Source organism: Mytilus trossulus, chromosome 2, assembly GCF_036588685.1.
Source record: "Mytilus trossulus isolate FHL-02 chromosome 2, PNRI_Mtr1.1.1.hap1, whole genome shotgun sequence".
NCBI lineage: Eukaryota > Metazoa > Mollusca > Bivalvia > Mytilida > Mytilidae > Mytilus > Mytilus trossulus.
In genome coordinates, this window is record NC_086374.1 from 94,254,419 (window position 1) to 94,269,249 (window position 14,831).

A 14,831-nucleotide genomic window follows, 5' to 3' on the forward strand; every position below is an offset into this window, starting at 1 on the left:
GACAGCTTTTGAGGTACTATCTTAGAGATCTATAACCATGATATTTGACCTACGCCAAACTGATAACCTTGACTGGGGTAATCAGTAATTGGACATTATACCAGAGGAAGTTCGTTATGATTAAAATACAAACTTCGGAGGAAACGTATGTTACTGTGAGAAATCTATAGTAAACTATAAAGCACATGTTTAGTATTTGACAAAAGAATTGAGGAAGGTTTCATTTCAATCAAAATTTGATTTGGACATTTTTTGTGGTACTACATCAAAGATCTGGGAAATCTTCGTCTTTTTATATTGCACACCATATGTTCTATTTGTTTAAAAAACACTCATCAGCGACACTCATATCAACGTTAAATGCCGAATGAAGTAGATGCATTTTCCAACTAGACTGCAAAATGTACTCACCACTTCTGTCGTAATGTACTTCAAAATGTAATACTATCTGTTTTCGTAGCTTCGTTTTGACTGTCTGACCTTTAAGTATAATAACATTTATAAGCTAGTGTTCGCACAAATATAAAAGAACATTATGAAGGTAAATATAATAATCCATAGAAAAGTTGATAATTTGCATGAAGTTTTTTCGGAGATATGCATTACTAAGATACAACTTAAAAGTTTGTCGTCAAGTACTTTTAGTTAAAATTTGCTATTCGCAGAAACGTACTCTTTTTTTGTGATTTATTTTAAAGGCTTTTCAATCAGAAGCTATGCATTTTTTAGATCCAGCTGAAAAGACACCAATGTCGTCGACTTGATATCTTACTGTTTTGCTTAATTATGAAATGGATAAATTAAAATTTTTTGTAAATGATGTTTCTTTAAATACTTCGTTATTAGTCAAAACAATGAAATCTTTTTGTTTCAATAAACTTTTAAATTGTTTGTTACTATAGTAAACATTACAATAAGCATTTTTCGCTTTCTCTTACAAAGAGCTTCGATTCTTTTGTTCTCTTTCAACTGGGTTCCGCCTGATCTAAGGTAAGTTTTAAATTGAAATGATTACGTCACGCGTAACGTTTGAATCATGTGGTATGCACTATAATCCTGTTTTTCGTCATTATTGGTGTCGTCAGTCGAAAAAGGCAACGACAGCTGTTAACGACCATTAAAGGATTGACAGAAAGTTTAACCAATACTGTTTGGAATGTTTTAGTCAAGTTATTCTTCTTTTGATTTTACTCATTTCCGTTTGTTCTTGCAGGAATTTGGTGTACGCTGAAACATTTATAAACAATACTAAAGTAGATAATGTTGCTTTTCAGCATACGAGAAACATTGCTGGTGTAAATCTGCCTGTCATGAAATATAACGACTTGAATAAGTTGATTAAAATGACGTGACATTTAACTACAGATTGAATGTGTCTATAGGTGGTCACTTACGAGTGCTCTGATGTTTCAGAGACTTAAAAGTAATTCTATATCGCAAAATAGCTCTCAAAAGAACTAATTGACTCAAATTCAATTTTCATTTCTAAGTCGTCGAGACAAAAAGGGAAATCAACAACCTTTAATCGATTTAAACTTTTAAAAAAAATCTCAAAAAAGTCAATTAATATGCATTTCTGATATCGCGTCAAGAAATTCGTGTGACGTCAAGATATCGCGATGTTTGTTTGTCTGAAGAAATTGAGGTATTGATTTTTCTATTAGAATATGAGTACGTAAGCATGACAAACAATGGAATTAATTTAAGTTGACATTTGATGTATTAAAATAATCAACATATGTGTTGCGTCCGTTAGTAAAAGATATGCATTACAATGCCAGTTTAGAATTAATAAGATGTAGAAATATGTACTATGAGTGTCAATGAGACACTCTCCATCCAAAAAAACCCAATTCATAAACGTAAACCATTAAAGGTCAAGGTACGGCCTTCGGGTTTTTCTTAAGCTAACACACCTTTTCGTTTACCTATTTTCTAATGTCATATAAATCTTCAAAATTTAATATAAAAAAAGTTTAATATGATAAATGTACTTCAATTCTAACTTGACTAAATTTACAATAAAGCAACTGTACGTGACCATGGTGAGTTCCTGTAAATAGACAATAACTGTTTAGTGTCTTTAAATATCAGCTGTATTTGTACAAGGCTAGGAAACAAGATGTATGCGAGCTTTTAGCGAGCTACTACACCGGTTTCGAGCCGAGTACAAATACAGCTGATATTTAAAGACACTAAACGGTTATTGTCTTTATCCTGCAATTAATTCCGTATATTGTTTGTGTTTAAAAGACACAAAAACTAACATATTTAGCATTTATTTTCGATTTGTAATCCCTTGAGGCCCGCGTAGTAATATCAACATCACACAGTACGCTGAAGACGGGTTCGCAAAAAAAGAATCTCCAATGGTCAACAAAAATACATCGCTCAAGGTGAATAATTATCTATATTAACATAACAACTAATTTCAACAGTTAAAACAAATAACAAAACATTGTCAAATTTGAAACAGAAGTGTACGAGTTGTCCTACGCTTTAGACTTGACATTCACTAAGCATGCATGCTGAAATTGACATGGTTGATTTTGTAACACAATCATACACATTCAAGTTTTGAAATTGACAATTGTCATCGTCATTCTCAGGTCAAACACAGGTTCAAACAAAAATCAGTCCGGCAGTGGGCGGAGCTTTAAAGCGATATCTGTATAGTATACAGATACAGCATAGCGATATCTGTAGGGCTGTATCTGTATAGTAGGACACCTAATTGCAGGATAATAAGATATATTCTTCATAACTATACTGTTAAATTATAATCTCTACGCACTTTAAATCCGGATAAAAGAATGTTAACACACGTTCAGATCACCGTCATTATAATAACGGCTCTTTAAATAAATGCAACGGACCAGTAAACAACTGTTGAAGGGGCATCAGATACGAGTTAAAACAAAAATATTAGAATATGATTTTTGGGGGGTTCAATTATTATGGAAAGTGAAATAGTAAAACAATAATTGTTTTTTAGCAGCCATATTGGTTCAATTTTATAAGAATAGGCTAAGAAATTGCTGATAAATTATTACCTTACAAGTCGATTATTCGATCTCATCGCCCTTTAAGGAAAATTTAAATTAACAAACAGGATCGCATTGAAATTTTTGAAAATATAATGGCCATATGAATTCGCTTATTTTTAAAAAAGGGACGAAATATACCAATGAGACGGTCAAACTCATGAATCGAAAATAAATTGACAGCGCCATAGCTAAAACGTGCTGGGTCTGTGTCGATTGTTTTATCAATGTCTCGATCCGCTAATAGAATTAACGGTATTAATTTTCTTGCACCAGATGCGCATTTCGACAATACCTGTCTCTTCAGTAATGCTCATGGCTAAAATATTTGAAATCCAAAACTTATATAAAAGATGAAGGGCTATAATCTAAACTTCAGCAACAAACTAGAAAGTTAATTAGGGTGAGATCAGCAAAAAGTGAAGGAAATATAATTTGTCGATATTAAGGTACAGATTCATGATAGTTGGAAACACAAACTTGCACACAAGACTTAGTTTTGTTAGTACATGCATGCAGCGGTTGTACAACTTCGATACCATAATGATTTCAAAATACTTGTTTCATATAACTTTAATAAAGCGATAAAATGCAATATGTATAAACATTCACTTTACACTTGTTTCATATAACTATAAAGATTCAAGGTATCTGATATAACAATTTTGAAATAAGTAATAACTTAATGGTTATCACATAAATGGACAAGAGATAAAAACCCATCATACATTGAAAGCCGTACCATGACATGTATATGCTAACTTCATTTTGACTCATTTGGCAAATAAATGTCTTATCGGCATTCATTCCGATTGTAAATTAATGATTGTTTGAATTAAAATTGGTTCTTTTAAGAGACAAACCTTTGTGTGTTTCGCAGAGTACTGTATTTAAAGTCAAATTAACGTTCCTCAGAAAAACATTTCTGAAGCTGAGTAAATGTTCTTCATCTGTCAAAATATATCGTAAAAATATGTCTGCCCGTTCCTGTCGTGATCTTACGTCTTTCTCGTGCAAACAAGCCTTAAGTATACAACCAGGGACTCGTTTGTCTTTACCAGAGAAGGTCTGTTCTATCATCATCGTTTCTATCTCGTCTACTATATTTTCATAGTTGTATAAAACAGTGCGTCTAAAACAATCTGTATAAAATTGAGAAGAAACAATATAATTTGCGATAACCGTTTTCATATGAATATGATATATGAACTTACCTGTTTTCTTGCATTCATTGCATTTGGAAATTACTGTCGTTCAATTAGTAGGATTAGAACAACATCGTCTGGTATGTTTTGGGAAATTATACCATGCTGAGGACTATGATGAACAAACCGAAAATATTTGATCTAAAACATCTTTTGATTTTGTTTGCACAGGATTTTTTCCATATTTTCTTTAATTAACATGCAGTATAGATTAAATTCATCAGGAACTCTCTGACCTTTACAATTGAAACCATAGATCTACACAATTTACAAATCACGTCATTTATTAGTTAGTATTTTAAAATTAAACTACGTTTTTTTATATGGCATACTAGGTAATATTTACACATTGGTTGAAATTTTACTTTGCTGTAAATAATATCTATCTGGCTTTTTGTTAAAACTCTTGTTTTTTTTTAAATTACTGGTGTAAGCAGGAGCTGACGATGGCAGTGAATTAAATTGGTCATACAATAATTGTAAATGTTTGTTTTGTAGTATTTTGGGCAATTTTAAAAGTTTCTATTTAACATTTTTTTTAAACAAGGAGTTGTGAAATGTTGCTTTTTGTTAAAGGCTTATAAGTATTAGATTTCAATTTCATTGGGTTTGACAAAGTGTGCAAAAAACTTTTACATATTTTTACACATTTAAATACATCATGTTCATTCTTTCTTGTTACTTACCAGAACACACACTGTTTACAGTATCCTTCCTTGTAATACATTTTGATGTATCTAAAATTAAAGAATTAGTTGGAGTATTTCATTTCATATCTGTCACTTTTTCATTTTGAAAAGAGCTAAATTAATCATCATTTTGATCAGCTTTACTGTGATTTTCAATTTATCTTTTCAATGTTTAATCAGAAAGATCCATACACTCACGCACAAGTTATTGTCTGGAAACTACAAAAATGTTTAGTTAGTTCCCAAACTGTTGGCACCATAACCCCCGAAATCAATCCCAACCTTTGACTTATGACAACGTGTGGTACAATTTCAGAGCAATTAAATTCCATATACACAAGTTATTATTCTGAAACTAGAAAAATGCTTGTTTTAGCCTCTTTCGGGCCCCTAATTCGTAAACGGATTAGGCCGTTATCCCCAAAATCAATCCCAACCTTTCTTTTGGGTATTCAACCTTCTTAAAAATTTCATACAGTTCCATTGACCTAAACTAAAGTTATTGTCTGGACACCAAATGTGTCTTCGGACGACGAAGTTGCAGACGACATCATACAATTATACGATCCAAAAAAAATTTGCTTTCGTATAAAATTACAAAGTTGACGTGAACGGTTACTTTTTCATCCAAACAACAGAAGACAATAAATACAGATATGGCAGTACTCGTAGTTAATGACGGCTTTTTCAAAGCCAATAACATCTAAACAAAAATGTCATGTATATAAGATACAATTTTCAATCAGTACACATCCAACACCCAATGGATTTATTATAAAGACGTCATTAACAGTCAGAGAAAAAATGACATTGTGCTATAGGTCTCGACACATTTTATTGCTGGGAAATTACTTATGTATAATATTCAATATGGTTTTTATTCGATAATAACAAAAATTATAACTTATACCAATTAACACATTATTTAAAGATTGAAGTGTTGAAAAGGTAACGTTTTAAAATAATTTTATCAAGATGATTAATAATTTCAAGCGGACCAGGTCAATTAGGTAGCAATCAATGTCATCGGACACATTTAAACGGACGACAAAGGAAGATAAGTGGTGAGAAATGTTTACTTGGGCTTCTGGATCTGCAAAACATCTGCGTTGAAACTAAAATAAAATCAACGTAAGATGACTAAGAAAGCAGTTGATAAATACTATAAATATACATTTCTGTAACTATGAAAAATATTTAGTTTTTATCTATAATGAACGTATACATACCTCCAAGGCGGAACAAAAATTCGTTTGGTTTTTCTGTGATTTCCACAGTAACAATTCTTCTATTAGTGAAATTCTTCTTACTAGAACACTGATTCAATATGAATTTGAGAAATTTTTGCATTTTATGAGCATTTCTTTTTTTATTCCAGAGGTCTTCCACTGCATCATTTGTTCTACCGGCGAGAAGAAAACACAGCGATCCTTTATATACGGTAATAATGTCACAGTTTAGTACTTCGCGAGCAATGCTAAGTTTCTGTGAATCATAAGATCTGCGAATTGCATCTTCGTCATCCTCCTCCCGCAATAAGACTCTCTCTTGGATGTGTGTTTGTCTAAACTGTCTTATATCTGAAATATTTTAAAAAGAATACCATGCTCTGATATATAATTAATCTTATGCATTATGCACTCAAATGTACATTGAGTTGTTTCTTATTATCCAGCCAATATCATAATTAACTGTAAATGGATTAACACAGTAAAAGGTAAATAATTGTTAAATGCGTGCATAGTCAGTAATCTTTCAGTTAGTTTAATTGAAGTCTGGAGCTGGCATGTCAGTTAACTGCTAGTAGTCTGTTGTTATTTATGTATTATTGTCATTTTGTTTATATTCTTTGGTAACATCTTCTGACATCAGACTCGGACTTCTCTTAAACTGAATTTTAATGTGCGTATTGGTATGCGTTTACTTTTCTACATTGGTTAGAGTTATAGGGGGAGGGTTGAGATCTCACAAACATGTTTAACCCCGCCGCATTTTTGCGCCTGTCCCAAGTCAGGAGCATCTGGCCTTTGTTAGTCTTGTATTATTTTAATTTTAGTTTCTTGTATACAATTTGGAAATTAGTATGGCGTTCATTATCACTGAACTACTATATATTTGTTTAGGGGCCAGCTGAAGGACGCCTCCGGGTGCGGGAATTTCTCGCTACATTGAAGACCTGTTGGTGACCTTCTGCTGTTGTTTTTTTTTATTTGGTCGGGTTGTTGTCCCTTTGACACATTTCCCATTTCCATTCTCAATTTTTCATTCTACATTTGATATTTTGCACAAGAAGGACAATCAAATAGGTTTATAAGATAATTCGGAAGCTTCTAGACAAGCGTGTAAACAAGCGTTAAATGTATTTTTTTTTTCGAGCATAAATAAACAACTCTCATGTATAAAGCGTTATTATGTATATATATATATATATCAATTTGAAGTTAGTACAACGGATAACCCTCGGTGTTATATTGTGGCCTCAAATTGATAACGGAGTGATATCAAATAACATTATCCCCCTCGTGCAAGTTAAGTATGTAAGATGATTTCAAGTTACAAACTATAAGTTAATAGCTTCTCTAGTCTGATCCTTTGCTGCAATATTTGAAATATAATCTAAGTTTCTTTGTCTAATTATTTATTTAATGATATTTGATTTATTTACATACATGTGTGTCAATAATTGTATTTTTTAAATGATTTATATTTAAGAACAAGTTATATTGTATGATAATTTAGTAGTGAATTTAATTCATTTCCAAACGACCGTAAGGATAAAATCAATCTTTAATTAGTCCAAAAAATGTACTATATAGTTTTTTACTTACGATATTGTAATGGTGTTGGTGCCAAGCCTTTCAATCTCAATATTATATGATTTTGGTTGCTTTGTTCCAAGGAAAGAAGAAATTTGTCAATCCATTGATCATTATTCCGATTAAAGAATATATCCAATAGTTCACCGATTTTCCGGCGCCGTTTAATATGTTGTGTGATGATACCTCGTTCTCCGTACGATATTGCTTCATGCTGTAGCAATTTTGGCAAAATGGTATTAATTTCGAGTTCACTCTCCAGCATAATATAGTTAACTGGTTCTTTCATAGTAGCTCGTGTGATGCTCTTAAATCTTTCTATCCTGTGGGAACTAATCCTATAATCTGCAAGAATTTCATGTATCTTATTTTCATTAACTATGTTTAGAGATAATAATGTGGGTTATATGATGATTTTGTATCTTTTAGATATTGTATGGCAGAAGCCTTATTTTCTGTTTTTGTATATTATACTTCAATACAACTAATAGATGAATAAGATATTTGGCGGATAAGCCTAATGTCTGGTGAAATTTAAAGGGTTGTTCCAGTGGAAACTCTGAAACTCTAAAATGTGTAATGAGTCATTATGGAAAAACATTCCTCCTTCCAGAATGGTATTGCCACCATTGTGATATATTAGCAGGAGCGATTTCTTCAGCTTTGTCAACCGACCGTGTAAGACCCTCATGGAAAGTCAAGGTCGTTAAAAACCACCGTCGTCCTCCTTGTCATTCATCCTTAATCTACGTAGACGATTAACCCTTTAACATTCAAGGATTTTTACCTTTTCTTCCCGAATAAAGGGTATCTGTTTTCAATCAATTGCACATTTCGATAAAAAGCTCACTCAAAGGACAAGTTAGACTCATCTGATAGATAATTGACCAAGGTTTCAGGAAAACTTGATTTAAGGAAAATAATTCTTACTTTGGTCACGTGATATCTCTCAAAAGTCACGTGATATGCTGAATTAAAGTGACAAAAATGTACAATTCAAGTGGAAAAGCGGTTTTACAGACGTTTAGTGACAAAAATAGAACATAGTTTTAGTGTTAAATTAATGCATGAAGACTTTCGGAAACGTTATCGGTGAAAACTTTTTACAGAAAGATGCAAAACCTCTCTGATTGGTAGAATTATCAAGACTCGAAACTCCGAAAAATAGTGGATTTTTGGAGAATTTTTGTCATAGTCAAATAAATGGCCCAAGTTTATGTTAAAGATGTACTATTCATAACTGCTTACAGAATGAGCCTTTAGGAAAGAATTTTGAGTAAATATTGAATAAAAATCTGGTATTATTGTGTGCCCAGGCTAAGAATGTAACAAAAACAGAGAGAGGGGAGAAAAGGGGGGGGGGGGTATTTTTTTTGTTTTTGATGTAATCATGGATTTCAGTTGTCTTTATTGAAATTGAAAGTAAAGTTAAGTTAAGTTACATTTAATATAGGAATTTAGTTTTTCATCCTCCGGCAGTGAGGTTTGAACACGCAATCATCCGGGTGTAAGACTGTGCATCTTTCCACTGAGCCACAGATACCATTGACAAATCTTATGAAATTTAAGCATATAAGTCACCTTCTCTGTAAGACTAGAAATTAATTTTGGGAGAATATAATCCAACTTCTTTTTCTTAAGAAGCTAGTTTTTGAAAATTATTATTTTTTGAAGCAAATTTGTAAGAAAGTTATTCAGAAATGTTCGTTTTTTCGTCCATATGTCACTATTTCTATACCTTAGCGATACGATATTCAACATCCTCATAACCAGACACTAAAGAAACAAAGATTTGTTATTGCTATTCCATCTTGGCTAACAATTTTTAACACATTTTAGATGTTCTCATCTCTTTTGCTATAAAAATTGACAAAACAAAACATGAAAATTCCTTGTAATTTGAGTTTGTTTCAGTGTTGATACTCTTTGAATCAGTTTTTTTTGTATGTGTATGGGTTTTACTTATAGTTTTGATAGTATTCTTGTAAATGATCACGGCACAGTTATCAAAATTGTCATTTTCAAACAAAAAACAGCAACAACTTGTCTTATGACATTTTGTGAAAATATTCTATTTAAAAATAAAAATAAAACAGTTTTCCCCCAAAAAAATCTTGTCAATATAGGGCAAATTGACATAATGCATTGCATTTTGTTGGTTTCAGACACAAAAAATCAAGTTGTTGGTATACTGATCTTTAATTTGAGCCCACAACCACATATGTACGTCAAAAATTGTCAACGATACCAAACTTAATGCAAACTACTCCGCCACAAATTTAGCTTAACGGTCAGATTGACCGGTAGGAACGTTAAAGGGTTAACATAAAGAGTACGGTACGTTTTTATCATAGAATATTTGAGATCGTTGTCTCTCATTTAAGAAACTATTCCGTCAAGTGAAATAAAGAACAGTATTCTTTAATACGGAATGGCATTCTTGATTGTAATGCATAAAAAAACAATGTGTGTGCCTGTATTTAACACTTATGCAAACTTGTAGTTTGTTAAGTATAAATGTCACCCTACAAAACAAGTCAAAGCTTGTAGCGTACAAAAATGTACCATCAAGATAAATCGTAGTTTGCAGGGTACAAATTAAAGTTATACCATTTGTATAAATTTTAAAATGAAATGATTAATGTGTAGATATATTTAACTGCTGAAGCAAGAACGGTTGTATATAATTTAGTTCCTTGATGTCATTTTATAATGTTTATGAATAAAGTTTACCTGTTCAATTTTTGGTAACTAAAACAATTTGAATCCATTATATTAAACTGGTAACGAATCTTTTCTAAGATAGAGATAAGTAAGCCTACCGTTGATAAACGTTAAAAAATGATTGCTTTATAAATATTATGATGCAAGCATGAGATACAGATGGGTTTATACGCGCCTACTGACATCAACATAGATTTTAAATGAATAAATACATAGGAGAAAATAGAAATAGTTCACGAACTGATTGTGCAGGAGACATTAAAGTAGCTGTAATTTTATGTTTTAAGACATAAATGCTGTATAATAAGACAGGTTTGACATTCATTTTGCTGGTAATGAGTAAAATTTTATTCCACTGCTTTCATGATGCATTTCATGTTTACTGAATAATGACCCACATTAAAAAATTTCATTTTACTGTATGAGCAAATCATTTCTGTTGTAAACGCAGTACCTTTCTCGTTTATGTTCATCACAATAAAAAAAAAACCAGAAGGATAACGCTTACTTTGTGGGTGAAAGTATAACGAATTACAAAAATAAATGCATATTCACAAAACAGACCTTACGAAATTGGTGTAACTTTCATGCTTGAATGACTTTATGGTCATATTATTAGAGGAGATCTCAACATCGTCGATGACCTTGAGGTCATAACTTTTTTAAAGAAAGGATTGAAATACCGTCCTCCATCTACAATATATTGGAAACAGTGTCGTCAGGTCATTGAAGACGCTCTGTCTGCCTACCGTAAAAATTGGTACAAACGTGAAAAATCCGATAAAAAATCCTTAGACAGTTATTTGAATAAAATTATGAATACTGTTTATATTCGAATATCTCATTAAGAAATCAATTCTGAAAGTAAAAATAGGAACCATGATATACCTATTTCTAGAATAAAAGACAAACTCAGGGTACTCGCAGAGCGGTTTGTGTTCGTACCGGCAGACAAGGCAGCCAATAATGTAGTGGTTGTGTGACGCATATACTACACGGAAGTTCTTCAAAACGAAATTATCAATTCCTCTACATTCAGGTCAGTGCGCACCACAGAGAGTCAATCGTTAACAACCATACCATTGCCACTACCCAGCTAGAAAGCACCTACCGAACATTTGAAAGTCCCTATCATGTACTGGTTACCGAAATTACACAAAAAAACATTTAAATTCCGTTTCAAATCCGCTTCGAGTAAGTGTTCTACTACTAATCTACCAGTGCTTCTAGCTACCTCCCTTACTACTATCAAAAAACTGTTTATTAACATTTATTATGGAAATGTGAGGATAGGATTGAAGCTTTAAACTTTCTGCTAGATAACTTTTATGTACGTTTCGGCGATAAAGTGTATCGTCAGGTAGTAGGTATTCCTATTGGCACCAACTGTGCCCCTTTAATAGCAGATTTATTTCTATATTGCTATGCATCTCTGTTTATGAACAAACTCAGTAAAGACCAATCGTTGTTATATTTGGTTGGTACATTCAAATACCTACCGTTATCTGGATGATATTTTTTCGTTTTCTCAATATACTTCAGAAATTTACTCAAAAGAACTTACTTTAACTAAATCTAACATAAACAGCAGCAATTGTCCTTTTCTAGATTTAGACATTTAGTCAATTTCAAACGGGAAACTTCACACTAAAATTTCCGACAAAAGAGACGTTTTTCATTTCCTATTGTTAATTTTCCTTTTTTAGACGGCAATGTGCTTTTGGCTCCATTCATACAGTGTTTATATATCCCAACTCGTTCGGTACGCCCGTGTGTGTTTTGATGTCATAGATTTTAACGATCGTAATCAATGCATCACTGGGAAATTGTTGTGTCAGGGATTTCGATCCCATAAATTACTTAAAACTTTTACTAAATTCTTTCATAGATACAAAGATTTGATCAGTAAATTTGGCTAAACCTTTTAAAAATGGTATTTCACATCCTCAATTTTATGGTAATATTGTACTTAAAGCAAGGAAACTCATCGAACCTTCAACCAAACTTATAAGTTAGGGTTATCATACCAATATTGTAATTAGATCTTTGAATATAGTTTACATTGGCACTAATATCAATTTTGTCATTAGCAAATTAAAACATAACTAAATTTTATTATCTTTTGCGGCGAGATGTATGGAGACAGAGACACCTAATTTTTATCTCTATAGAAGTCGCTCCTCACTATCCTACTACCTGTCGATACATTTATTTATGGAGAAGGTCTGGATCCATCAAAACGTTTAATTCCGCTGCAAATGTTTGCACCTGTCCTAAGTCAGGAATCTGATATACAAGTCATGTCTTCTGTGACTGTTAATGACGTTAAAATACTAAATCCATGGGATGTGTTTTAGTTGATTTTAGTCTCTGATGCATGATTTTTTTATTTTATTTATTGGTTTTGGCTTTTAACTAGCTGTCAGTAAATGCGAGTACTCTCAAATCGTATTTTCTTGTTAATTAGACCTATTGATACTATTTATAATGTTTTTTTTTGTTATTTTATATTTATATGGATCTTGTATATATACCAGCGTTGAACATTTGGAATAACGTCTATTTTTCACTTATTCTACATTTGTATAAACTTCAAGATTTAAATTTTGTTTTCAACGTTTTTTTCTAAGGTGAATATTAATCAATATTTTCGAAGGGTTGAATATTTCTCAGTGGTGTCTTGCCATGGCTTTGTTTGGACTTGTTTGTTTGCTTTTTGGCATTGAATGTTTGTCTCCAATATTTTATTAACTGTGTATTAGCATTCAGATATCGCAGATAAAATTTATTCGTTCATTGTGTATTAATTTACGTTTTTTGATTGAGTTAAGTCTGTCAATTGATATTTAATCGTGTGTTTTCTATGTTGTGATGTTATGCTATTGTTTCAGAAAAAGGGAGAAGGTCTGGATCCATTAAAACGTTTAATTCCGCTGCAAATGTTTGCACCTGTCCTAAGTCAGGAATCTGATGTACATTATTTGTCGTTTGTTTATGTAATATATACGTGTTTCTCGTTTCTCGTCTTTTTATATAGATTATACCGTTGGGTTTCCAGTTTGAATGGTTTTACGCTAGTAATTTTGGGGCCCTTTATAGCTTTTTGTTCGGTGTGAGCCAAGGCTCCGTGTTGAAGGCCGTACATTGACCTATAATGGTTTACTTTTTGGATGGAGAGTTGTCTCATTGACACACACACACCACATCTTACTATATCTATATTAGATGATGTATATGTTACATTGATCTTTAACAGTACATGAATCTAACACAGTAAAGGATGTTCAAGCAACTTATAAGTCACTTTAATTAATTTTTGAATGATATGCATATTGTTGTTACAAATAGGCAAATACGTTTATTTGTACCAGTTGTAATGGCTTTACCTCATGGGTATAATCACCGTCATTAAATTGAACATTAAAGCCATCAAGGGAATATTGTTAGTTCTTGCATGTCCAATTATCATATAAAGCCACAATGAAAATTTATCGCATCTCTAAACATTTCACATCAGAAATTATAGTACTTACTGGGATAGTGCGTCGCACTTATAATAAAAATTAATCGCTTTCAATAAAAGATATTCTGGATTCTGTTCAGTTTTGGACTTTAATTATGTTTACTAAGTGCATCTTGTATATTTGAAAGTCATATGATAATAGAATTTTGTTCAAACATATAGTATTCAAGCATATTTTCTAATTTCCAAAATCGTAAAGCTTTCCTCATTAACGTTTCTTCTACAATTGTAATACTCGCGTATTTTGCTATCCATATTCGCATTTGTAAACATAGATTGCAATTCTATGCGAGAAACTTAGTTGATATCCTTCATCATAAATTAGTTCAATCGAAAATACCTCCTTATTTCAAAGACCAGTGTGTACCAAACATTTTTTATACCTATACCAAACCTATTGCAACTAAAATTTTCAATTACAAACACGTTTTGCAGGATCTCAATATTGACGACTTCAAGTCAAAACCTCCTGATTGCACTTGTGCTAGTTCCCAATTCACATTTAATCCGGCTGGCAACGTTATTACCGGTGACCTCAACATTGTTAATAACACTTCTCTACGAAATGTGTTATCGAAAGGTCCGAAATACCGTGAGCCTAAATCCATCAATTGGAAATACATCTTTAAAATTTTGATGGATTCAGTCGAGGATTCTGCCAGGCAATGGGCTAAGCGCGAGAAGGAAGACGTAGACACTCTTTCCGAATGGATTAAGGCAGTCAGGTCGTTGATACAAATCAGAATTAAAAAACTGAATGGGTCAATCAATGCACATGCTACGTCAATCTTTAACGACCCAAATTATGCTAAACACCTATCCAACCTCCA

At 32.2% G+C, this 14,831-nt stretch overlaps 1 protein-coding gene across 1 annotated transcript in view; it reads right to left on the reverse strand.

The window, feature by feature from the left end:
* Window positions 1–14,831, reverse strand: part of LOC134708415 (uncharacterized) — a 38,927-nt gene that overhangs the window by 16,242 nt on the left and 7,854 nt on the right. Inside the window, exons 3-7 of the mRNA XM_063568920.1 lie at window positions 7,767–8,099; window positions 6,168–6,518; window positions 4,936–4,986; window positions 3,908–4,186; window positions 412–480 (exon numbers count right to left, since the gene is read on the reverse strand). Of these exons, the coding sequence (XP_063424990.1) occupies window positions 412–480; window positions 3,908–4,186; window positions 4,936–4,986; window positions 6,168–6,518; window positions 7,767–8,099 (1,083 nt within the window). The remainder of the gene's footprint in view (window positions 1–411; window positions 481–3,907; window positions 4,187–4,935; window positions 4,987–6,167; window positions 6,519–7,766; window positions 8,100–14,831) is intronic.